Source organism: Peromyscus leucopus, chromosome 15 (assembly GCF_004664715.2).
Source record: "Peromyscus leucopus breed LL Stock chromosome 15, UCI_PerLeu_2.1, whole genome shotgun sequence".
In the NCBI taxonomy this organism is placed as follows: Eukaryota; Metazoa; Chordata; class Mammalia; order Rodentia; family Cricetidae; genus Peromyscus; species Peromyscus leucopus.
The window spans coordinates 60983331-61007713 of NC_051076.1; the positions used below are offsets into that span (position 1 = coordinate 60983331).

The window sequence follows — 24383 nt, forward strand, 5'->3', positions numbered from 1 at the left end:
GCCAAGGCCTCCACTATCATGAACTAATTACCTCCCAAAGGTTCTACTCCCTACCACCATCGCTTTGAGAATTAGGACTCCAACATCAAGTCTCTGTTGGGAGACAGGCCTTCCATCTGTCTGTAATCTGTCACACACACGTGTGGATAACAAGAAGGATGTTGCAGCTTTGTCTGTGCTCAATACCATGTCATATGATTCCCTTTTATTTTAGATAGTTTTTAATTCTTTCACTAATATTTCCTTTCAGTGTAGGACACTTTTTGAGCACATTTTTAGCTTCTAATGGTATTTAAAATTTTGAATTGAATTTATTTATGGGTAGTGGAACTCATATGCGTGTTACATGTACACGCATGTTACAGTACACATGTACATGCATGTTACAGTACACATGTACACGCATGTTACAGTACACATGTACACGCATGTTACAGTACACGTGAAACGAGAAGACAGCTTTTGGGAGCCAGTCCTCTCTTCATTCCCTGTGGCAACAATGACTCTAAGGGCTGGCGAGATGCTTCAGAAGGTAAAGGCGCTTACCACCGGGGCTGGAGAGGTGGCTCAGAGGTTGGGAGCACTGGCTGCTCCTCCTGAGGACCCGGGCTCGATTTCCCAGCACCCACATGGCAGCTCACAACTGCCTGTCACTGCAGCTCCAGGAGCTACAACACCCTCACACAGACATGAATGCAGACAAAACACCAATACACGTAAAATAAAATAAAATAAAATAAAATATTGAAAGAAAGGAAGAAAGAAGGAAGGAAGGAAGGAAAGAGAGAGAGAGAGAGAGAGAGAGAGAGAGAGAGAGAGAAAGGGAGAAAGAGAGGAAAGAAAGAAAGAAGAAAGGTGCCTATCACCAACCTTGGCTACCTGAGTTCAGTTCCTGGGACCCATGTGGTGCAAGTAGAAAACGGAATCCCACGGACTGTCTTCTGGTCTCCACATGTGTTCTATGCCACAAACACGTGGACTCACATGTACACACCCACAAATTAAGTTCAGGAAAAAATACATTTTAAAGCACAATGACTTCTATCGTACTAAGAAATACATCTCCCTTTAAAGAGGTCTAAGTGCTTTTTAAAAATCAAGTTGGCTTTCAAACCTAAGGATTATTTTCTAGCAGGCGGAGGAAGTTTGAGAAGTTGTACGCCACCATCAGTCAGATCAGAAAGAGGTTCTGGTGAAAACTGCAATCCCATTTGCTGCCTGCTTCCGTCCGGGGTTCTGTCTGCAGCTTCCACAGGGCAGGGATTTCTTCTGCAATGCCCCAGGGAAGAGCCGTGAAAACGGCTTTGCTCCTCTGGGGTTGTGCCCCTGTGACTGCAGCTGAAGCATTCTTTCCACTTCCCCTTAGCTTAGCAGCCGGGATGCTAAATCCACAAAGTAGAAAATACTGCGGGCCTCTGCGCTGTGTTGCGACTTTGATCTTCGGTTTTCATTAAGCAATTAATCACACCTGCTCCAGGGGCTGAACCTTCCTTGTGTTAGTCCTAATACTTTATCCAATTGTGAAGGAATCTGTCGGTGGCAAACTTTAGCCTTGGAAAGTCAGCATTTGCCCTGCCCAAAAAAAACAGTATGTTCATTCACTGTTTTAATGTTTAAATTAAAAACAAAAAAACAAAAACCAAGTGTGTGTATGTGTGCACAGGAATGTGTATGTGTTCATGCATGTGGAGGCCAGAGGCCAGCCTTGATTGTGGTTCCTCAGGAGCCGACCCATCCTGGTTTTTTTAAGACAGGATCTCTTTCTTGTACCTGGAGTGCTTTGATTCAGCCAGGCTGGCTCCAGGTATCCACATGCTTCTGGCTCCCAGTACTGGGATTGCAAATGTGTGCCACACCACCAGGTTTTCCTCCTCCTCCTCCTCCTCCTCCTCCTCCTCCTCCTCCTCCTCCTCCTCCTCCTCCTTTTTTTCCAAGACAGAGTTCCTCTGTGTAACAACCCTGGCTGTTCTCAAACTTGCTCTGTAGACCAGGCTGGCCTAGAGCTCACAGAAATCCACCTGACTGTGCTGGGATTAAAGGCATGGGCCACCACCACCCGGCTAACACCAGGCATTTTAATGTGGATTCCAGACACTGAACTCAGGTCCTCGTGATTGTGTGGTGACTGTTTTACTGAGCATCTCTCCATAGCCTCACTGGCTTTCATTCTGTGATCTTACAGGACTTTGGCCTTGAGGATGACGACAGCCTGTCTATACCGGATGGTGAAGAAGGAGCTCCCAGGAGTGAAGACTGGCCATGCCGGACAGAAGGTAACTACTTCCATCCATGACTTGTCCCTAAGGATAGCACTGATGTCTGGGGTTCTCTCGGAATTTCAGAAGTGTGTGGTGCAACTGGGAAACACAGACACACTGGACGGTGGTGGCGCACGCCTTTAATCCCAGCACTCGGGAGGCAGAGGAAGGTGGAGCTCTGTGAGTTCGAGGCCAGTCTGGTCTACAGAGTGAGTTCCAGGACAGGCTCCAAAGCTACACAGAGACACCCTGTTTGGAAAACCAAAGAATGAATGAAAGAAAGAAGGAAGGAAGGAAGGAAGGAAGGAAGGAAGGAAGGAAGGAAGGAAGGAAGGAAGGAAAGAAAGAAAGAAAGAAAGAAAGAAAGAAAGAAAGAAAGAAAGAAAGAAAGAAAGAGAGAAAGAGAGAAAGAGAGAAAGAAAGAAAGCACAGACAAAAGAAGAAAATAAAAACTGAAACTGGAGGACTGGTCGCTGGGTAAAGCGCTTGCTTTGCAAATATAAGGTCCTGAGTTTGATCTTCAGAGCCCACATCAAAAATGCTGGGTGTGGTGGTGTGTGCTTGTGACCCCAGGGCCCTAACCTACATACTGCTGAGTTTCAGGCCAGTGAGAGACCCAAAAAACAAAAACAAAGCACACAGACAACCCAGATGGACAGTGCCTGAGGAATGCCACTCTGGCTTCATGTGTATGTCCACATACATGAACACACACATTCAAAGAGAGAGAATAAAACCCGCCCATCCTTCAGCCATATCCTTTTTTCTGAATCAGAGTCTTGGCAACTTGCCCCTTGCCCATACGGGCCACCTACTCCTGGCTCTTCTGTAGTTGAGTCCACTCCAGCTCAGGCAGTAGTCACCTCCCACCTCCAGGAATCTGTTCATTTCCAGATCCAAATATACTTTCCTCAGCCCTCTATACCCTGCTTCCCTGTCCCAAGCAACCTCCTGTCTTCCTTAGACTTGCTTATCAGCTCTCTCCAGGCTGAGTATAATTTAGTAACAGTTAAAATAACGAACAGCGTCGAACCTGAAAAAAAAAATGGATTAAAATAAATGAACTCTGGTCTTCCTTAGAAGAGTCCTGTGCTCAGAGTGCTTTTGACTTTTTAAAAATACAATTTATTTAATTATTATTTTATGTGCATTGGATTGAGGGTGTCACATCCCCTGGAACCAGAATTACAGCCTGGTAATTACAGTTCTGAACCACCATGTGGGTGCTGGGAATTGAACCCAGGTCCTCTGGAAGGTCAGCCAGTGCTCTTAACCCCTGAGCCATCTCTCCAGCCTCAGCCTGTGGCTTTCATAAACTTTAAAGCCAAATTCTCAGAAGCCCAATATTTCCTGAAATACTTTTGGTGGCATGTGATGTTAAATGTCTTATTTATTTTGTTCGACTTTGGGACACCTTGCTATTTGAAAGGCTGGTTTCTTTTCAGATGAATTTGTAATGTTTTTGGTATTCATACAGGCGATGTGAGATTTCTCCATTCTCTCCACCGAGCTTTTAAACCTTAATAAGTCAAAGAATCAATGATCTTTCTGACAAAATTTCTCCTCACAGTTGATCAATTTCAGTTAATATAGATAGTCTGTGAGGCAGGTATCATCAGTTACACTTACAGAGGACAGAGTTGTCTCCACCCAGGGCACTGTTCACAGACTGTCCTTTCCATCTGAAAGGTTTTAAATTTTTTAAATTCCATTTTAAGTGTGTGTGTGTGTGTGTGTGTGTGTGTGTTTATGTATGTGGATACACACCTATGTCAGCCCATATATGGAGGTCAAAGGAGAACTTGCCAGAGTCAGTCCGCCATGTGGGTCCCAAACATTAAACTTGGCTCATTGAACATGGTCTCAGATTCTAAGCCATCCCACCCTGCATTTAGAAATTATCCTAAAACCAACCTTGATATTGTGACATGACATTGTCATCTCCAAAGTTTACACTCGACAATAGTGCTCTTGTAGCTACACACACACACACACACACACACACTCACACACACACACACACACACACACACACACACACACTTTCATGATATTTTAATCAAGTATTTGGTGTTCATGGCCACAGTCACTGCTGTCCATCGATACACAAGGCCATGGGCTGGAGAGGAGGTGCACCAGACACAACATGTCACGTGATGGAGAAAACGGCCAAACTCCATCCCCAGATAACGCTTACTCTATAACCATTCAGAGTGGACTTATCACCAGGCGGTGGTGGCTCATGACTTTAATCCTAGCACTCCAGAAGGCAGAGGCAGGTGGATCTCTGTGAGTTCAAGGCCAGCCTGGTCTACAGAGTGAGTTCCAGGACAGTCAGAGCTGTTACACAGAAAACTCCTCCCTCAAAAAAAAAATAGACTTATCTAAATAGACTGTTTCTCCCTCACCCACGAGTGTTCTTGCTTTCTTCTCCTCCTGGCATGACTTTTTACAGGTGTCGAGATTATAGTGACATTTCCACCAGATCCTCCCCAAGAAACCAGCCAAGAAGATTTGAAAGAAATCAAGTAAGGGAAATCTTCCAAGGTACTGGATTGTAATTTAAGCAGAAGATAGGAGAGTTGTGTGGCAATGGATGCTATGAAGAGGGGCTGGATAATAAACAGACATTATAGGTGATGTCTGTTGTAATGATGGAGCTCAGGTTGAAGGAACACTTGCTTCGAAAGCCTGAGGATCAGAGTTCAAATCTCCAGCATCCGTGTAAAAAGCTTGGCGTGGGTGTATATGTGTACCTATAACCTCAGCACTGTGGGAAGCAGAGACAGGAGGATTGCTGGGACTTGCTGGCTGCCAGCCTGGCTTCGGGTTTAGTGAAAGCCCTTATCTTGAGGGAATAAGGCAAAGAAGGTCAGGGTGGGACACACACACACACACACACACACACACACACACTAGAAACAGGCTTGCCTTAGTTAGGGTTTCATCTTGATTTGCAGGCAACAGGAAGTGAACTATCTCACTGGGCGTGGCTTTGGCATATATGAGACCTCAAAGCCCGCCCCCACAGTGACACACTTCCTCCAATAAGGCCACACCTCCTAACAGTGCCACTCCCTATAGGCCAAGCATTCAAATACATGAGTCTATGGGGGCCATACCTGTTCAAGCCACCCCAAGACTGAAGGTCTGATTTAACTCCAGGGCCATGGCATACCTACAGTGCTCCAGAAAAATGGGTTCCCAAATGTGGTTCTGTAGCCCTGTGTCCTGCACAAGATAATGTTAATATAAAACATGAGTATAAACACTGAAAAGTTATAATTTGATAACACAAGATTTTTTTTTTCATTCTGTATTAGTTTTCATTATAGTCCACAAAGTTATCACTCTGCAATGAATTAGAAGGTTTTTTGTTTTTTTTTTTTTCAGACAGGTTTCTGGAGCTTGCGCCTCTGGAATCACTGGTAGCAGAGGCTCGACTCAAGAGATCACTGTCTGTCCAGTGCTGGATTAAGGTGGCGACCGGGGGGGTTAGGGGGTCCTTCCAGCACTTAGAATTCAGGAGCCAGAGGTAGGAAGATGGCTACAAGTTTAAGGTCCAGCCTGGTTTACACATCAAGTTCCAGGTCAGCCAGCACTGTTGGGAAATTTCCTTCCCTGGGGAGATGTAAACAGTGTCTACCTTCTCCTTATAAGGCTCCCATGACAGACAAACTCAAGTATAACTCCACAAGAGTTCAGGGAGTTTACTTACCGAGCATCAGTGAGGGGCTTACAGGAGCGTGGGAACCCAGAGCAGCCACGCTGGAAAGTCTTCAAGCAGAATAGACGTTGGCTTCCCCATAGTCAGGTAGCTAGAGCCCTGTGGAGTTAACCTTCCCCAGACTTTAGACAACTCCCAAGATCCCGTGCAGTCAGGGCAGCCTGGCATACAAATGGTCAGAGGATTGGCTGCACTCTCAAGTGAGGCTCCGTGACCCTCCTGGTAAGCTGGCTAGTGATGGCCTCTTCCAAGCAGGCACCGCCAATCTGATGAAAATGTCGGCTGGTTTGGCTTGGGAGATAACACAACAGCACTAGCAAGACCCCAGCTCTCTCAGAGAACCAAACAACAGGGCCGCGGACGGAGCTCAGCTGGCAGGGTGCTTTCCTCGCTTACGCCAAGCCCTGAGTTTGTTCCCCGCTCTGCGTAAACCAGATATGGTGCTGCACGCCTGTAATCCCAACACCTGGAAGGTGGAGGCGGGAGGTTTAGAAGTTCGATGTCACCCTTGGCTACAGAGCTAGTTTGGGACTAGCTTGGATTAATTACATGAGACCCTGTCTCAAAAAGTAAGACTAAAGGAATAAAAATAACTAACAAAAATGGAAACTGGCTTCCCACTGCAGACAGTCTGGGGAGGACCGGGCTGGCTAATTCATGCCTTCTGAGACACAGTGTGCCGCTCCTGCCCCGGCCTTTTGTCTCTGGCTTTTGTGTTCCTAGAAACAGGGGTCCTGTTAGGACTCCACACCCCCGCTCAGCCAGACCACAGGGTAACTCATTTTCCAACTTCCCAGTGAGGTCAGACTGACCTGAGAACTGCAGATCTGGAAGAGGTGGGGGAATGGACCAGCCAGGTTTCCGTAGCTGACAGACTATTCAAGCTAACGAACAAGGAGGAACTTGTTTTGGTTTCAGAGGCTCGTTCCAGCACAGTCGCTTGGGTTTTTGATGTTGTTGTTGTTGTTGTTTGTTTGTTGTTTTTGCTTCTTCCTGGTCAGGCAGCAGCATACCATGGAGGAGAGCTACTTCCTTCATGGTGACCACAAAGAGACCAGGGCAGGGTGGGAGTACCCAAACCCCCTTCAAGGGCATTCTGCCAATGAGTTAATTTCTTTCCATTAGAGGCCACCTCCTCCAACACCATCACATGGTAGGGACCAAACTTTTTAACACAGAGGGACCATCCGAGATACAAACTATGCCAGCAGATGAGTTTTTCTCCATCTCTCCCCTCTCAGTCAGGTGATGTCAGTGCATCAGGAGTGGGGACAGGTGCACCCTGTCTCTCCCCCGCATGCAGTGGGGATGGTGGGCCTCCTTCTGAAGAGGGAAGGAAGTTCTGAGGAGCTCCGTGGTGCAGATGTGGCCCTCTTCCCGTCAAGACCTGGCTTAGACCCAGGTACTGCTACGTCTGCAGCCAGGGAGGAGGTTCCTCGGGACCCGAGCGTGCAGCAAAGGACAGCTGAAGGTGAGCCAAGCATTTGTTTATGCATTTACAGTTTCCATACGAGAATCTGTTCTAGGGTAACCACATCCCCTCACCATCCCCTGCTCTCCCTTTTCTCATCTCTTCCTGTTAGTCCCCTTTGTACCCTACACAGTTTTACTTTTCTGTTTATGTAATATAGACATATATGATTTTATGTATCTCTATAAAAAAAATCTAGAAACCACAAATAAGAGGAAACATTAAGTTGAGCATTTAATTCTACAGTGGAGCTGGAGAGATAACTTGTCAGTAAAGTGCTTGCAAGCACAAGATCTGAGTTCAATTCCCCAGAACCCATGTTTTTTTGTTTTTTTGTTTTTTTAAAAAGCCAAATATGCTCACATGTACTGGTCATCACAGCCCAGAGGTGGCTAATTCAGGAGGATCTCTAGGGCTCCCTGGCCAGCCAGCCTAGCCAACTTGACAAGTTCCAGGCCAGTGAGAGGTCTTGTTTCAAAACACAAGGTCATTGTTTGCGTAAATGTTTGTGCGTGTCCTCTGATGTCTACAAGCACAACATGGAATAAGGATGCCTTCACTGGCGCATGCACACACATGCACACGCATACGCATACATGACAATGCTCACATACATGTACATGCATACAAATGAAGAAGAGGGGATGCATTCTATGTATATTTCAGGGAAGAGTATTTCATTGGGGAGGGGGAAAAAAGCTAGTGTAGGAGCTGGGCATGTGGTTCAGTTGATAGAGTGCTTGCCTAGCATGCATGAAGCCTGGGTTTGTTTCCTAGTACTGACTGGACATAACACATACCCATAATCCGAACACTCAAGGTCATCCTTGGCTACCTAGGGAGTTCAAGGCCAGTCCACTTGAGACCAGGTCTCAAAAACAAATGAATCAACCAAACAGACCCACAACAACAATCCCTCCTGGTGTCTTTGGCCTGAGATTTTCTGGAATATTCCATACCACTATGGCCACTGCACGGGGGGAAATACTTTGAAACCCTTCCCCACATACCTTAGCATCTACATGGCTCTGTCCACGGACTTCTCACCCTACTGCAAAGAACACCCGATTCTTGTTTTTTTTCTTGTAGAATTTCCTACTTCTGACATGAGATACAGTAGCCGGAGAATCGAGGTAAGATGAGTTCCAGCATTTTTGACTTAATTAAAAACCACCAACAAGCTCTACCAAGCTATTCGGTGTCAAATCCTTAGCAACAATCGTGTGGAGGAAAATTAAAAAATGACTATTTTATGGGGAAGTCAATTACTCATAAGAATATTGGCCCATGCTCTATGGGTTGCTTCTCTGGGCAGTTTCCTGTCCCCTGCTTGGTGAGATGAACAGGTCTTATAGCGTGAAGGGGTTCCTACGGATATTGCCACTGGCAGGAAAGCAGACCAAAGAGAGGTAAGAATTAAAGCTGGGCATACTGGGTCAGGTCATCCAGGGACTGACCCCGCGGTCTATTTTCCTCCCACATTTAAACATAGTAGAACTTGTGACTAGTTACCTTTACAACGAGAAGGAATTCCATTGGCTGCTAAGCAGAGCTCAGAGCTAGGGCCTAGAGAAGGATCTGTGATAAGCATAAGGATGGATTCTGTCACTGGAGGATGCAAAATTCACAGCGCCTCTTTCATAGGGATGGGTTCTTTTCCCTTGAGAGACAAAGCTCAGGGTTAGGGAGGGCCTACACAACGCTCAGGATAGTGGGGGATTCAGGAAGGCTGGCTCATAGAATAGCGAGTGGCCACCAGGTTGAGAGGACACTTTTCTCTCTGGCATTCCAGGTGACGAGGCGTCATCCATTTTTTTCCATTGAAGAAAACAGGCCCACATGATTGACAGTCCTGGTTTCTCCAATGCTTCTTCGAAGCTGTGCTTCCTGCCTCTTGGTTTTCATTCACTCAACTCTTTTTGTTTGTCTGTTTCTTTGTTTATTTATGTATTTAACTTTTTAAGACAGGGTCTCACTATGTATGTAGCCCTGGCTGGCCTCAAACTCACAGAGATCCAGTTCCTCCTGCCTCTTGAGTGCTGAATGAAAGGTGTGTGTGGTTCACCACACCACTTAACCTTGCATTTGTCCAAATCCCAGATAATTCTTTGCCGTTCACCTCCTGCCCCCATGGGGGAGAGTTTTTCCTGCCTCTGTAATTTAAAGGGAAAGCTTCTGGAAAGATAGTTGTTATTGCTCAGTTTTCTCAGCTCTCCTGGCCTTCAGTGTCCTAGGACACATAGACATGCCTGTTCACATCTGTGCATCAGCACACGAGAAATAACTGGGCACACCTGTGCATCGGCACATGAGTGATACCTGTGCATACCTGTGTATCAGCACATGACAGACACCTGTGCACACCTGTGTATCAGCACATGACAGACACCTGTGTACACCTGTGCATCAGCCATGTGAGATGCCTGTGCACACCTGTGTATCTCACAGGAGAGATACCCGTGCCTACCTGTGCATCAGCACACGAGAAATAACTGGGCACACCTGTGCATCAGCATGTAAGATATACCTGTACACATTTGTACATCAGCACATGAGAGATGCCTGTGCACACCTGTGTATCAGCACATGACAGAAGCATGTGCACATGTGTACATCAGCACATGAGAGATGCCTGTGCACACCTGTGTATCATGCAGTAGAGATACCCATGCATATCTGTGCATCAGCATGTGAGAGATACCTGTGCACACCTGTGCATCAGCATGAAAGATACCTTACACCTGTGCATCAACATATGAGAGATACCTGCTTGTATACCTGTGCATCAGCATGTGAGAAGGCTTTTGAAAGGGACTTCCTAACATTGGGAGACGCCTCTGTCTGTCTGTCTGTCTGTCTGTCTGTCTCTCTCTCTCTCTCTCTCTCTCTCTCGTGTGTGTGTGTGTGTGTGTGTGTGTGTGTGTGTGTGTGTGTGTAGGTGTTCATGTGGCCAGAGGTCAACCTCAGGTGTTGTTTCCCAGGCACCATCCACCTTGATTTTTGAGACACTGGCCAATTATACCAGACTCATCAGCCAGCAAACTCCAGGGCTCTGTTTTGCACCCCCACCCCAACACTGGGACTCCAAACTTGTTCTGCCATGGCTAGCTTCTTAAATGTGGGGTCTGGGGACTGAACTCAGGTGTCTGCCCTTGCAACGCAGGCACCTTACTGACTGAGTCATCCCCTCATTCTTTATTTCCTACTTTTGAGAAATGGGGGGAAGATTCAGGCAGTGAAATCGAGGGGAAGATGCATCACCTAACACCTGAATGTCTAATATTTGGGTCTTTTTCCTACCTGCTTACACCTAGCGGGCAACTGAAAACTCAAGTTCTAGCTCTCAATCACTATGAACAATTCATGTCTATAAATAAGCTGACAGAATTAGGTATGGAGTTTGTATACATGAGAAAACACCACAAAGAAAAGAAACCCCCGCTTGAGGACTTTATAGCTTAGCAGGCTCAAAGTGAAATGCTATACTTTGCATTACACTGCCCCCTAGAGGTTAGTACTAATTAAAACGAGCTGAGTTTGAAATGGTTTGGAGGGCAAAGGAGAAGTCTGGAGAGACGGCTTAGCACTTAAGAGCACCTGTCACTCTTGAGGACCTGGGCTCAGTGTTTATTATACATATGGTAGCTCACAACCCTCTGGAAGTCCAGTTTCAGGTGATCCAACAGACATCCTCTGGGCATGCACATGGTACAGATACACACATGCAGGCAAAGCGGTCATTCGTAGACATTAAATAAATCTTTTTTTTTTTCAAAGCTATTGAGGTTGTTCTTGTTTGTTTAGGGGTTGTCATGCAGTTCAGACTGTCCTCAAACTTGCTATGTGGCTGAGGATTACCTTAAACTCCTGATTCTTTGGCTCCACTCCCAGAGTCCTGGGATCACAAGCAGGCACTACCACATCCAATTTGTGGATTGCTAGGGATTTCCAGAGCTTTGCACATTCTAGGAAAACACTAGCAACTGAGCAGCCTACCCAGCTCGTAGGGTCACTGATTTTCCAAGTCTAAAGCTGTTCCCAACCAAACAACTCGGCAAAGCAATGAGGAGCGTTCTGTTCCACAAACCCTGAGTTCATCAGTCATAGAAGGACTGTGACAAACATGTGACAACAAGTTTGAAGTGATCTCAAGAGGGTTTCAAAACATCTTAATCAATCATTTGGAAACTAAAAGGAAAAGAGAAAGAAAATATTTTTCACCTTAAAACTTAACATTTAAGCTGGTGTGGTGCTGTATACCTTTTAATCCCAGCACTTGGAAAGCAGGAGCAGGTGGATCTCCGAGTTAGAGGCTAGCCTGGTCTACAGAGTGAGTTCCAGGACAGTCAGGCTACACAGAGAAAGTGTCTCAAAAAACAAAAAACAAAACAAAATAACAAACAAATAAATTATATATATATATATATATACACATATATATATATATAAAACCATGAGTCTTGACATAAATTTTAGCTTTGATTTTTAAAAAATGATAAATATGAGCATGTTGTCTGCATTTATGTCTGTGCACCATGTGCATGCTTAGTGCCTGTGGAAGCCGGTGTCAGATCCCCTGGGACTAGAATTATAGACTGTAAGCCACTATGGATGCTGCCCCAGGAGAGCGGCCAGCACTCAGCCACTGAGTCATCTCTCCAGTCCCCTAATGTTAGCTTTAAAAAGGGATTAGCTTTGTTATTTTCAATTGTGTTTACATATATACATCTGTGTATGTATGCTGTGTGCACGCACATGCCTGAGGAGGCCAGAGGCATCAGGTCCCCTGGAACTGGATTTACAGGCATCTATTAGCTGCCCAGTGTGGGTGCCGAGACCCAAACTCAAGTCCGCTGCAAGAGCAATCCTTACTGCTAACCCCTGAGCCATCTTTGCAGCCCCTAATTGTATCTTTTAAAAGAGTTGCTTAATCTTGGTTTTGAAAGGGTACTAAGGATGGTATTTTAATTTTATGTTGTTTTTTTCCCCTCATTTTTGGTATTGGAGATCCAACCTAGGGTTTCGTGTATGCTAAGTATATACTATACCACTGAGCCAAATCCCAAGTTTTGAGATTTATTTTTTAACGTATTTGTTTTTAATTTGCTTGCATGTGTGTGTGTGTGAGGGGGGGGAGGGGGGGGGGGGGCGCTATGTACATGTAGAAATCAGAGGACAACTTGGGGGAGTCAGCTCTCTCCTTCCACCATGTGGGTCCCAGGAATCAGACTTAGGTCATCAGACTTGGTGGCAGGCACCTTTACCCAGCGAGTCATCTTGCCGTCCTGATTTAGGTTTTATTTTCTTTCTGCATGTATTATTTATTTGTTCTTTTATTTATTGGCAAGTACTTTATCCCAGGCTGTACATAGTCTATGGCCTTACCCTTCTCTGGTTCCCCTGCCTCCACCTCCCCAGTACGAGGTTATAGGTGTCCACTTGGTGCCCTGCTTATATGATGCTGGGGATCCAACCAGGGCTTCGTGCAAAACAGACAAGCACTCTACTAACTGAGCTCCACCCCCAGTGACAGATTTGGGTTTTAAAAACTATGATCTTTCTGGCCTGTTGATGTACTGATGTAGCTGGATGTAGAGATTTACCCAGTATGCACAGGCCCTAGGTTTGATCTCCAATTCTGAAAAAAATGTGATCTTAGGGTGGCTTTATACTTTAAAAAGGCTTTCCATAAATGAGTATGACAACTTTTGATTTAAGCTAGGTGGTGGCACACGCCTTTAATCCTAGCACTCAAGAGGCAGAGGCAGGCGGATCTCTGAGTTCGAGACTAGCCTGGTCTACAGAGTGAGTTCCAGGAAAGGCGCCAAAGCTACACAGAGAAACCCTGTCTCGAGAAAAACAATCAAACAAAAAAGAACTTTCTGCTTTTAAACCAGTGAATGTGGTACTTAGGTATTTTTCTGCATTCACTGCTTTCTTGCTTTCTCTTCAGATTCCTCTGCCACCACCATCACTCTTGCCCATGAGGTCTTGTGTCCTCGATGCGGAAAAAAGTCACAAGTTCCCAAGACCCAGGGAGAGAACAGTCCTAAGCCTCATCCCCTCGGGCCCTAAGCTCTTGGAGCCTCTTAGCCGATCAGCTGAGCTTAGTTCATCAAAGAACCATCCCGGAGTCACATGGAAAGGACCAGCGGAACAGACCCTCAGGGCTTCTGACAGTGCCATTTGGTCTAGAAACATGTGCTCTTTCCGGAAGGTGAACCATCCCAGAAGACAGGGGGGAGTGGCGGAGAGCTGGCGACCCCGGGAAATGGAAGGATGGGACAAGACTGGGATCTCTGGCTTGGAAGAAGGGCCATCTGTGGTTTCCTGTGAGAGTGTCGAGGAAGGCAACATTCCCACAGAGAGGGAAAGGGGCAGTGGGCGCCAGAGGAAAGGGGAGGAGAACTCCCAGTGTCTTTCATTAAGAAAACAAGAGGGCTCAACAGTCGGAGTGTGTGCGGAACAAGACCCCGAAGTTGTGTACCCCATGCTCGGCAAGCTCCAGGAAGCCTCGGATGCAGAAATAACCCCAGCTGAGGAAAAAGAGGTCAGAAATGAGAAAGTTCCCGATTCCAGAAGCAATTCTTTACCCCAAGCTGTAGCAAAGGAACTGCACACTGTGTTAGAAGAGCTCAGCCTTCCTAAGCACGCCTCCGGTGTGGACTCCGATGGCTGTGCTGGAGAGCTCTCAGAAAGTGAGAGAGACACGGAACGGAACAAAAACCTACCGCTAGAGGAATCAACCAAACCAGAAATGGATGGGATGGTGCCGCCGACCCAAATCACATTCCCTGGAGAAGGGACACCCAAGGAGCCAGCCTCAGCCAAAGCCAACCTCCAAAAGAGAAAGCCCTTGGTGCCGAACAGCCACAACCTCAACACGCTTGCGCAACGAGAACAGGACAAACTCCAGGCAAATGCTCATAGAGCCAAGTTGGATTCAAGGACGAAGGCGAGAAACAGACCACCTCCTAATCTCACGGTTTCCATTCAAGCTTCCACTAAACCCAACAGGCATAAAAGCAGCATAAAAACTCAAGTTTTCCCTGCTTTGGAACTTATGGACCCCAGACCTCATCCATCCCCCAAGTTTCAAAGGAGAGCGCCTCTGACAGAAAAGAAGAACTCAGTGCACCAGACCCAGAAACCTAAAAAGCAAGCATTTCCTCGAATCTGTAAAAATTCAGGTATAAAGAAGCCATGTGTTCCCCTCTCGGCTGAAGCAACAGGTCCAAGCCTGCATTTCCTGGACTTGAAGTATAGCGACATGTTCAAAGAAATCAATTCCACCTCCAACGGACCAGGGATCTACGAGATGTTTGGGACTCCTATTTACAGTCACATTCGAGAGGCAGAAAGGCTCGAACACAGACATCACCGTGAGGTATGCACAGCTCCCCTGGGCCGATGCGTCACCAGCAAACGCCAGTCTTCCCAAAGCGACAGAAGCAGCAATGGCCGAGCAAGACTTCTTCAGAAGAGGCCACATGTTAAGCCCCCAAAGCCTCCACTTGGCCTCAAGCCAAAGCACAGAGGGTTAATTTCCAAAGAAAAAGGTTGCAAGGCGATGGGTAGCCACTCAGAGGAGGCTGTGTCGGAACCAGATTGGCAGGTGAAATCTCCAGGAAACGGTTTTCTGTCTCCCGAGGATGAAGTTCAGCTCACGAACTTGACGCTGATCCCTGAGCAATCCCCCCAACAGAAAGAAACCCCTCCTGTCTCCGATCTATCCATTGTTGAAGAAATCTTCACGGAGGAGTGTGCGGATGACGGTGACGTACTCACCCAAAGCCTTGGAGATCTGAAAGACCTTGAGGAGCTGTACCACCAGACCCTGCTCGTCCCTTCAGAAGACAGCTGGGCTGTGCTCAGCAACACCAGCTCAAGCAAGCATGTGTTGCACCACCAGACCCTGCTTGTCCCTTCAGAAGACAGCTGGGCTGTGCTCAGCAACGAGGGTTCAGGCAAGCATCGCGTGTCGCCAGAAAAGCGGGATGGAGAACCTCTTGACAAAGTAAATGCTGGCCAGATGTCCATGGACTACCTAGAATTCGACAGCCTTTCAGATAAGTCTAAAACACTTGTGAGCTTTTCAAGTTTCTCTTTCCATGAGAACCCAGAAAGCGTACCTTCCCCGCCAGAACAACACTGGACACGCTCTTTGGATCAGGATAGCCTAGAAAATAACTCTGTCACATATCGAACTTTTGGAAGGACTTCCCAAGAAATCTTAGACCCGGGAAAGAAGGAAGAATTGACGGACGAGTTGCTAGGCTGTCTAGTTGAAGAACTATTAGCACTCGATGAGACAGATAACAGCTCTTGCCAAGTAATGACAAACGAGGCAGATGCCGAAAACCTGAACCTTGTCTTCAGCAGGAGAGGCAATACCATCGAAGAACTGGACAGAGAGACGACAAATGTCAAACTACAGGTCGGTCTGAGTAGAATCAGGGGCGCAGTGGGGTGGAAAGGACCCCAGAGACGATCTGGGTCAAAACCCTTATTTTAACTATGTGTGTGTGTGTGTGTGTGTGTGTGTGTGTGTGTGTGTGTGTGTGTGCTTGCGGGTGCATGAGTGCACACGCATGTGACATGACATATGGGTAGAAGTCAGAGGATACTTTCGGGTAACCTCTCCTTCCATCACTTCAGCTCCTGGGATCAAATTTTGATCGTCAGGCGTAAAGCCTCCTCCTGAGTCAGTGGTTCCCAGCCTTCCTAATGCTGTGACCCTTCCTCATGTCATGGTGACCCCCAACCATAACATTATTTTGTTGCTTCTTCATAACTGTCATTTTGATACTGCTATGAATCGTAATGCGAATATCCGATATGAGGCCACTGCACTGAGTCTTCTTGCTGGCCCCTAAAATCCTTATTCCTAAATAAGGAATCATAAACCCCAAATAGTAATTTTTTTCTTTTTGGATTTTTGAGACAGGGTTTCTTTGTGTAGCCCTGTCTGTCCTGGAGCTCGCTCTGTAGACCAGGCTGGCCTCGAACTCACAGAGATCCGCCTGGCTCTGCCTCCCAGAGTACTGGGATTAAAGGTGTGTGCTACCACAGCCAGGCTTAGGCTACAATTCTTTACTGTGTCTTTTTTCTTCTTGAGACAAGGTCTCTTGTAGCCCAGGCTAGCCTTGAACTCATTATGTAGCTGAGGATGACCTTGAACTTCTTTTTCTTTTTAAATTAATTTATTTATTTTATATCCCGAGTGCAGTTTCCCCTCTCTCCTCTCCTCCCATTCCCTCCCCACCTCCACTCCTCCAGAATCCACTCATCCGTTCTGTTCAGAAAGGGGCAGGCCTCCCTTGGGTATCAGCAAAGCATGGCATATCAAGTCGCCATAAAACTAAGCACCTCCCCTTGTATTTAGGCTGGGCAAGGCAATCCAGTATGAGGTTCCCAAGAACCAGCCAGAGCGTTAGGGGCAACCCCTGTTCCCACTGTTAGGAGACCCACAAGTAGACCAAACTACAGCTGACACATACGTGCGGAGGACTTCGGTCGGTCCCGTGTAGGCTTCCAGACCTTGAACTTCTAAACCTCCTGCTTCTCCCCGGTTTGTGTGGTGCTGGGGATGGAACCCAGGGCTTTGTGAATGCTAAGCAGGCCCTCTACCTGCTGAGCCAAATCCCCAGGTCTCATTGTGCTCTTATTTTTGGAATTTAGCTAGTTTGACTCTCGGCCTTGGGATCACCTGGGGTAAAATAACACAACAAAACTATTTACTTAAGTAGGTCAGTATTTTCTTCAATGATGACACTTTCAGTCAACAGCAGATAATTTCCAATGATCACCAGACAGTTACAGGCAAAGCTGACAGTCAGCTCTAGAGCCTCACAATTGCTTAACAAACAAACAAACAAACAAACAAACAAGCTACTAAACCCCCGTTTTGTTTGAAGTAAGTTTATGATTTTGTATTGGACCATATATACTTATAGCTACCCTAGGTTGCACATGGATGTGGTGGGCTGCATATAGGTGTGGTGGGCTGCATGCAGGTGTCCTGGGCTGCACATGGGTGTGGTGGGCTGCATACAGGTGTCCTGGGCTGCATACAGGTGTCCTGGGCTGCACACAGGTGTGGTAAGCTGCATGCAAGTGTCCTGGGCTGTATGAAGGTGTCTTGAGCTACACACAGGTATCCTGGGATGCACTCAGATATGGTGGGCTGCATGCAGGTGTCCTGGGCTGCACTCAGGTGTGGTGGGCTGCACACAGGTGCCCCGGGCTGCATGTGGAGACGCACCATTTGTAGTCACCGCACTTGGGGCATAAAGGCAGTAGAGTCAGAAGTTTGAGGCCATCCTTGGTTACATAGTAAGTTGGAGGCCAGTCTGGCTACCTGATACCTTGTCTCAAAAAAGGAGGAGGAGGAAGAGGAGACAGATCTCTTGTGTTCTCAACTCCCCATAACAAATCAGAGTTTAATGATCTTTTTTTCTCATTATCCCAGAGGTGTATTAATGGATTCAGGATATATGACAAGGAGGAAAACTTTCTTAACTCAAATGAAAAGAAGACACTTTCTGACCAGAGTCTAAAACATGAAGAGGCTATATTCTGGACCAAGGGTGAGATCCTTGGGAGAGGAGCATATGGCACAGTAAGTCCACTTTGAACCCCGAAACCAGAACTCTCCACCTGTCCTTTTTCCTGCTGCCTGTACTTAGAACAGTTTCAGCTGGAAGCCACAGACAAACCCGAACTTGCTTCAGGGGGGATACGTTTCTTTCTTGACGCATTGGAAAGGTGTGGAGTTGATTTGATGTTTTTAGAGGCTTAACCATTTCCTCAAGATCGACTGTCTCACAGGCTTTCCCCCTGGCTCTTGCTCTCAGGCAGCGACCCATCGCACTTCCAGCCTCTCTTCATTCCCAGTTCAAGCCCTGCATTAACTGTTCTCATTGCTTCCACAAGACGCGTGACAGAAGCAACCTAAGGAGACAGTGATTCGTTCTGGCTCAGTTTGAGGGCACAGTCCATCATGATGGGGAAGTCCTGGCAGCAGGAGGGGGAGGCGGCTGTGCACAGGGCACCCAGCCAGGAAGCAGAGAGACGGACGCTGGTGCTCAGCTCACTTTCCCTTTTTATTCAGTCCAGGACCCCAGCCCATGGGATGGTTCCAGCCACGTTCAGGATGGCCCTTCCCAGCGTAGTTAACCTAATGTAGAAATTCCCTTACAGACATGCCCCGATGTGTGTCTCCTAGACCGATCTAGATTCTGTCAAGTTGACGGTCAATTCTAACCATCATCGTAAGTCCATTGGGGAAGAAATCTCTCCCTCCCGTGGCTCAACACAGCACTGGAAACGGGAAGACTTACCACACAGGGGCAAAGTCAAGTGCTGTTCTTCGTGTTTGAGGACTTGCATAAATGACCCCCTAAAGTTTTGGTGGTCTAAAGAGTATTGAATAGACAGGTGAAGAACAGACTAACCCTAAGGCGGATCTGTGGAGTCTCTAGCCGGGGACACTTCAGAAATGCACAAGAGGAGGAGATAAATCCCCTAGAGCACATTACAGGGGGGCGGCAGGACCTGCTTCCCTCTGCTGGAGAGCTTCATTCTGACTTAGCCCCGGGGCCTTCTCTCCCAGACCAGCATCTGATATTCTCATCGGAGAAATAGGTGATGCAAATGTTCTATCGGTTTTATAGATAAGGACAACTGATAAAAGATCGTACATGGCAGGCTGGAGGGACGGCTCGGTTTGTAAAGCGTAAGCACAAGGACCCGAGTTCGATCCCCGGTGCTTCGACAGAAACTGGGTGCTTTTGCTCTATCGTGCACCTACAATCTCAGCAGAGCAGAGGAAGAGGCAGGAGGGTCCCCGGGGCTCAGTGGCTAACCTAACTGGGGAGCTCTATGTTCAGAGAGAGACTTTGTGTCTCAAAATAAATAAATAAATAAATCAGTAGGAGAACAATGGAGTGAGACACCGGATGTCAAGCCCCAGCTTCCACTCGCACCCACAACTACACACAAACATCTGACTCCTGCTGGCTGTAGTGAGACACACTGGAATCCTAGCACACAGGAGAAAAAAGAAGAAGGATCAGGAGTTTAAGGCTATCGTCAGCTACAAAGTGAGTCTGAGGCATCCTAAGCTACGGAAGGCATGGTCTTCAAAAAACAAGAGCAGGGGTGGAGAGCTGGATCACGGTTAAAAGCATACCCTGCTCTTCCAGAGGACTTGAGTTCCATTCCCCGCATCTATCCACACCGGGCAGCTCATAACCACCGGGAACTCCAGTTCTAGGTGACTCAACAACTCTTCTGTCCACACACACAAAGAGATACATATAAATAAGATACACACATAATTACATAAATGAAAATAAAAAGACCATTTTTTTTTTCCAGACAGGGTCTCACTCTGTAGCCCTGGCTGACCTGCAACTTAGACCAGGTTGTCCTTGAACTGACTGAGATCTCCCTGCTTCAGCCCCCATGGGCTAAGATGCAGACATGTGCCAAGATATCTGGTTTTTTAAAAAGCAAGACAAGTAAGCAAAAAACAAAAAACAAACAAAACATACAAACTTACCTAAAAATGCTTGTCTGGAGGGGATGATGATCAGTTTGTATTGATCTAATCATGGGACTATAAATCAACGTGCATCATCCCGTCTCCAATGCAGAGTTGGCTTAACTATGAGTCATCCATCTGGGGATGGGCTGATTTAAGAGGAGAGAAAGTGTTTGGGAAGCGCAGGGCACTTCTGAACACATTGCTCTATTGTAAATTTAGTAATATGCATTGGCTTGTTTGTAGGTCTACTGCGGACTTACCAGCCTAGGGCAGCTCATAGCCGTAAAGCAGGTGGCCTTGGACACTTCTGACAAATTGGCTACTGAGAAAGAGTACCGGAAACTGCAGGAGGAAGTGGATTTGCTGAAGGCACTGAAGCACGTAAACATCGTGGCTTACCTAGGGACATGCCTGGAGGAAAACACGGTGAGCATCTTCATGGAATTTGTCCCTGGTGGCTCCATCTCTAGTATTATAAACCGCTTCGGGCCCCTGCCTGAGACGGTGTTCTGTCAATACACAAGGCAGATCCTGCAAGGTGTGGCTTACCTCCACGAGAACTGTGTGGTCCACCGAGACATCAAAGGGAACAATGTCATGCTCATGCCAACCGGAACAATAAAGCTGATTGACTTCGGCTGTGCCAAGCGTTTGGCCTGGGCAGGCTTAAACGGTACCCACAGTGACATGCTGAAGTCCATGCGTGGGACGCCATACTGGATGGCCCCTGAGGTCATCAATGAGTCTGGCTATGGAAGGAAATCAGACATATGGAGCATCGGCTGTACCGTGTTTGAGATGGCCACTGGGAAGCCTCCCCTGGCTTCCATGGATAGGATGGCAGCCATGTTTTACATTGGAGCCCACAGAGGCCTAATGCCTCCTCTACCTGATCGATTCTCAGAATCCGCTGCAGACTTTGTGCGCCTGTGCCTGACCAGGTAAGAGAGTCAAAGAAGGGAGAAGATACCTGGTGTATCTTCCCTTCACAACGTGGGGCCCATTCCGAGTTCTGTATCAGGGCTGGGGATGTATCTGAGTCGGCAGAGTGCTTGCCCTGGATTCGATCCCCAACATCACACTGGGCATGCTGGATGCCTGTAGCCTCAGCACTCAGGATGTAGGTAGAAGGATCAGAAGTTCAAGGTCATCGTGGGATACATGAAAGCCTGTCTCAACAAATCGACACACCCAAACGGTATAAATACCTACTTTTAAAGGTCTTAAACTATGAATTCTTTGTTTTTTTGAGACAGGGTTTCTCTGTGTAGCCCTGGCTGTTCTGCAATTCACTCTGTAGACTAGGCTGGTTTCGAACTCACAGAGATCCACCTGCCTCTCCTCCTGAGTGCTAGGATTAGAGGCATGTGCCACCACTACCCAGTGAGTTTTTTTTTAAGCTACATATTTATTTAATTCTTCCAATGAGTTAGGTTTTACAATTTTTTTAAAAGTTGAGACAAGGTCTCATGTAGCCCAGGATGGTCTCAAGCTCTACAAATTTATGCTTAGTCAAGGATAGCCTTGAATTTCTCATCTTCTTGCTTCCACCTAAGTACTGGATGATGGGTGAGCACCAAGCCCAATGTGTGCATTGCTAGGACCTTGTGTGTGCTAGACAAGCACATAGCCCCAGTCTATAGGTATTGTTAATCCTCACTTTAGAGGGGAGCAAGGTTTGTGTCACTTGCCTGAGATTACAGCTAAAAACTGGAGTTGAAACTCAAGCTAGTCCATTGGACGATCATCAGTTGTGCCTCCATCTTTAATTAGATTAGTTAATATTGGTTAATTAATTGTGTTTATCCCATGTGTGGATGCCTGAGGAGACTGGAAGAGGGCATCGGATCTCTTGGTGTTGTAGCGACAGGTAGTTGTGAGCCACCCAACATGGTGGTACTGGTACCAGGAACTGAACTATAGACCTTCGCAAGAGCAGTAAGAGCGTGTAGTCACTGAACTGAACCATCTCCCCAGCCCCTGTGCCGCCATCTTTATAGTTTGCATCAGACTCAAGCCGAGCTTGGTAGCAGTCATGTGACTGTGTGCTGCTTCTAATGTGTTTTCTCCCTCGTAGGGACCAGCACGAGAGGCCTTCTGCTCTCCAGCTCTTGAAGCACTCCTTCCTGAAGAGGAGCCAGTGAGCACGCCCCAACTTCCCACTCTAGACCCCACCCCCACTCCCGGCTCTGCTGTGGGGAATGATGGTTAAGGGACTTATTTTCCTGTTGTAAATTCAACCTAGCCCAATTTAACCAGATCCTGCAGCATTATTGGAAAGTTTTAGTTACGTGCTGACCTTAAACTTCAGGCATGACTGTCTGTGTGCATGAGAAGAAAATTTTCATAATAATAATTAAAAAAAAACCCACCCAACCCCCCATTCCAGTGTTTACAATTTGGATCGCCCAAGAGCTGTCTCTACTGCTTTATGTACATCTTTTAATTTTTTTTGAGACAGGGGTCTCACCACATAGCCCTGGCTGTCCTGAAACTCACTCTGTAGACCAGGCTGGCATCAAACTCACAGAGATCTGCCTGCCTCTACCTTGGAGTGCTGAGATTAAAGGCGTGTGTCACCACACCTGGCTTACTTCCTTTAAATGGTTTAAAATAAATCACACGCATTTTGCCTGGTAATTTGCTTATTTATTTGTGTGTGTGTGTGTGTGTGTGTGTGTGTGTGTGTGTAAATCAGAGGTTGACATTTGGTGTCTTCTTCCTCTGTTGCTGTCCCCTTTGTTTTTTGAGGCAGGGTCCCTCACTGGACCTGGAGCTCACCCATTGGCTAGGCTAGTTGGCTCACCAGCCCCAGGGGGCCTCCTGTCTCCACCTCCCTAGTGATTTTTTTTTTAAAGATTTATTTTCTATGTGCCCGAGGGTATGTATGCGCACAGTGTGAGTTCAGGTGTCCAGGGGCCAAAAGATGATGTCAGATGCCCTGAAACTGGAGTTGCAGGTAGTTGGGAGCCACCTAATATGGGTTTTTGGAACTGTGCCCCGATCCTTTGCAAGAGTAACAGATGCTATGAACTCAGCTGAGCCGACCCTCCAGCTCCTCCCAGTGATTTTCAGCATGGGTGTGGGGAGGGGATTCAGGTACTTAAGCTTGTGCAGCAAGCATTTTAACCACCGGGTTACCTCCTCAGCCACTTGTGACTTAATTCTTGCAAAAGAAGTCTGGAGGGAGTGGGGAAAGTGGGTGAGAGGTCCTAGGGGTTGCTGACTGTGACGGTGTAACCAACCTGGCAGAAATACACACACACACTCTCTAAAGCCATACTTCACACACACATACTCTCTAAAGCCATACTTTATACACACACTCTACACACACACACACACACACACACACACACACACACACACACTCTAAAGCCATACTTCACACACACACTCTCTAAAACCATACTTTATACACACACACACACACACACACACACACACACACTCTAAAGCCATACTTCACACACACACTCTCTAAAACCATACTTTATACACACACACACACACACACACACACACACACACACACACACACACCATACTTTAGCTACTGACACCTGGAGCAATGGATCCCAAGAATTTGGAATTTCCCCAGGAATCTGATGCTAACCTTCGACTCTAGAAACCTTAGGGTGTGTAACCGGAGGAGCTGAGGGCCTTGTATCATTCTCTCTGTCCCCGAACGCAGACGTCTTCAAGAAGCTGGGCAGCTGCTTACAGATCTTCACTGCTAAGCCTGCCTGCTTTTCTGAGTTCCAGTTTTAAAAATGTAACTTTGGGGCTAGAGAGACGGCTCAGAACTAAAGAGCACTCAGCACCCAGGTCGGGTGGTTCACAACCACCTAAAACTCCAGCTTCAGGGGACCTGGCACCTCCTTCCGGCCTCTGCCAATGAAGGGTTAAACTTTTCCATTTTTACACGTGAATTTAGGTTTCAGTTCTCTGAGAGGGGCAAACAGTTCTCTCTCCCAGTAAAAGGCCACTTATCAACAAATGACATTCAGGGACGAGGGAAAAGCGCGAACAAGGCCCGAGTCAGCCCCACAGTGTCTCGAGGACAGTTCCTGCAGCCCCCTTGAAACTTAGCCACGTATGTCCAAAGATAGAACCTCAGCCAATTGAAAGTGTACTACTGTAACTGCTGCTTGCTTGGCCAATCGTATTTGAGATGGCCTAACTGTTCCTAAAATTCCCCTAGCTGTGCTTAAAGGGAGCCTGCATGCTCCTCTCGGGGTCGCCATTGTGAAAGACGCACGCACGCACGCAGGCACGCACGCACGCACGCACGCTGGTATAGTAATAAACGCTCTCTGTTCTTACATGCTGTTTGAGACTGGGGTCTCCCTTCAGCGTTTCCTTGGACCCTACGTA

General features: G+C 47.0%; 1 protein-coding gene across 1 annotated transcript in view; it reads left to right on the forward strand.

Moving 5' to 3' along the window:
* Map3k19 (mitogen-activated protein kinase kinase kinase 19) overlaps positions 1-22515 on the forward strand; it is a 42088-nt gene extending 19573 nt beyond the window's left edge. Inside the window, exons 7-14 of the mRNA XM_028874935.2 lie at positions 2183-2273; positions 4714-4786; positions 7227-7456; positions 8546-8589; positions 13410-15893; positions 17928-18077; positions 20250-20947; positions 22084-22515. Of these exons, the coding sequence (XP_028730768.1) occupies positions 2183-2273; positions 4714-4786; positions 7227-7456; positions 8546-8589; positions 13410-15893; positions 17928-18077; positions 20250-20947; positions 22084-22150 (3837 nt within the window). The 3' untranslated portion in view covers positions 22151-22515. The remainder of the gene's footprint in view (positions 1-2182; positions 2274-4713; positions 4787-7226; positions 7457-8545; positions 8590-13409; positions 15894-17927; positions 18078-20249; positions 20948-22083) is intronic.
* Positions 22516-24383: the final 1868 nt, after the last annotated feature.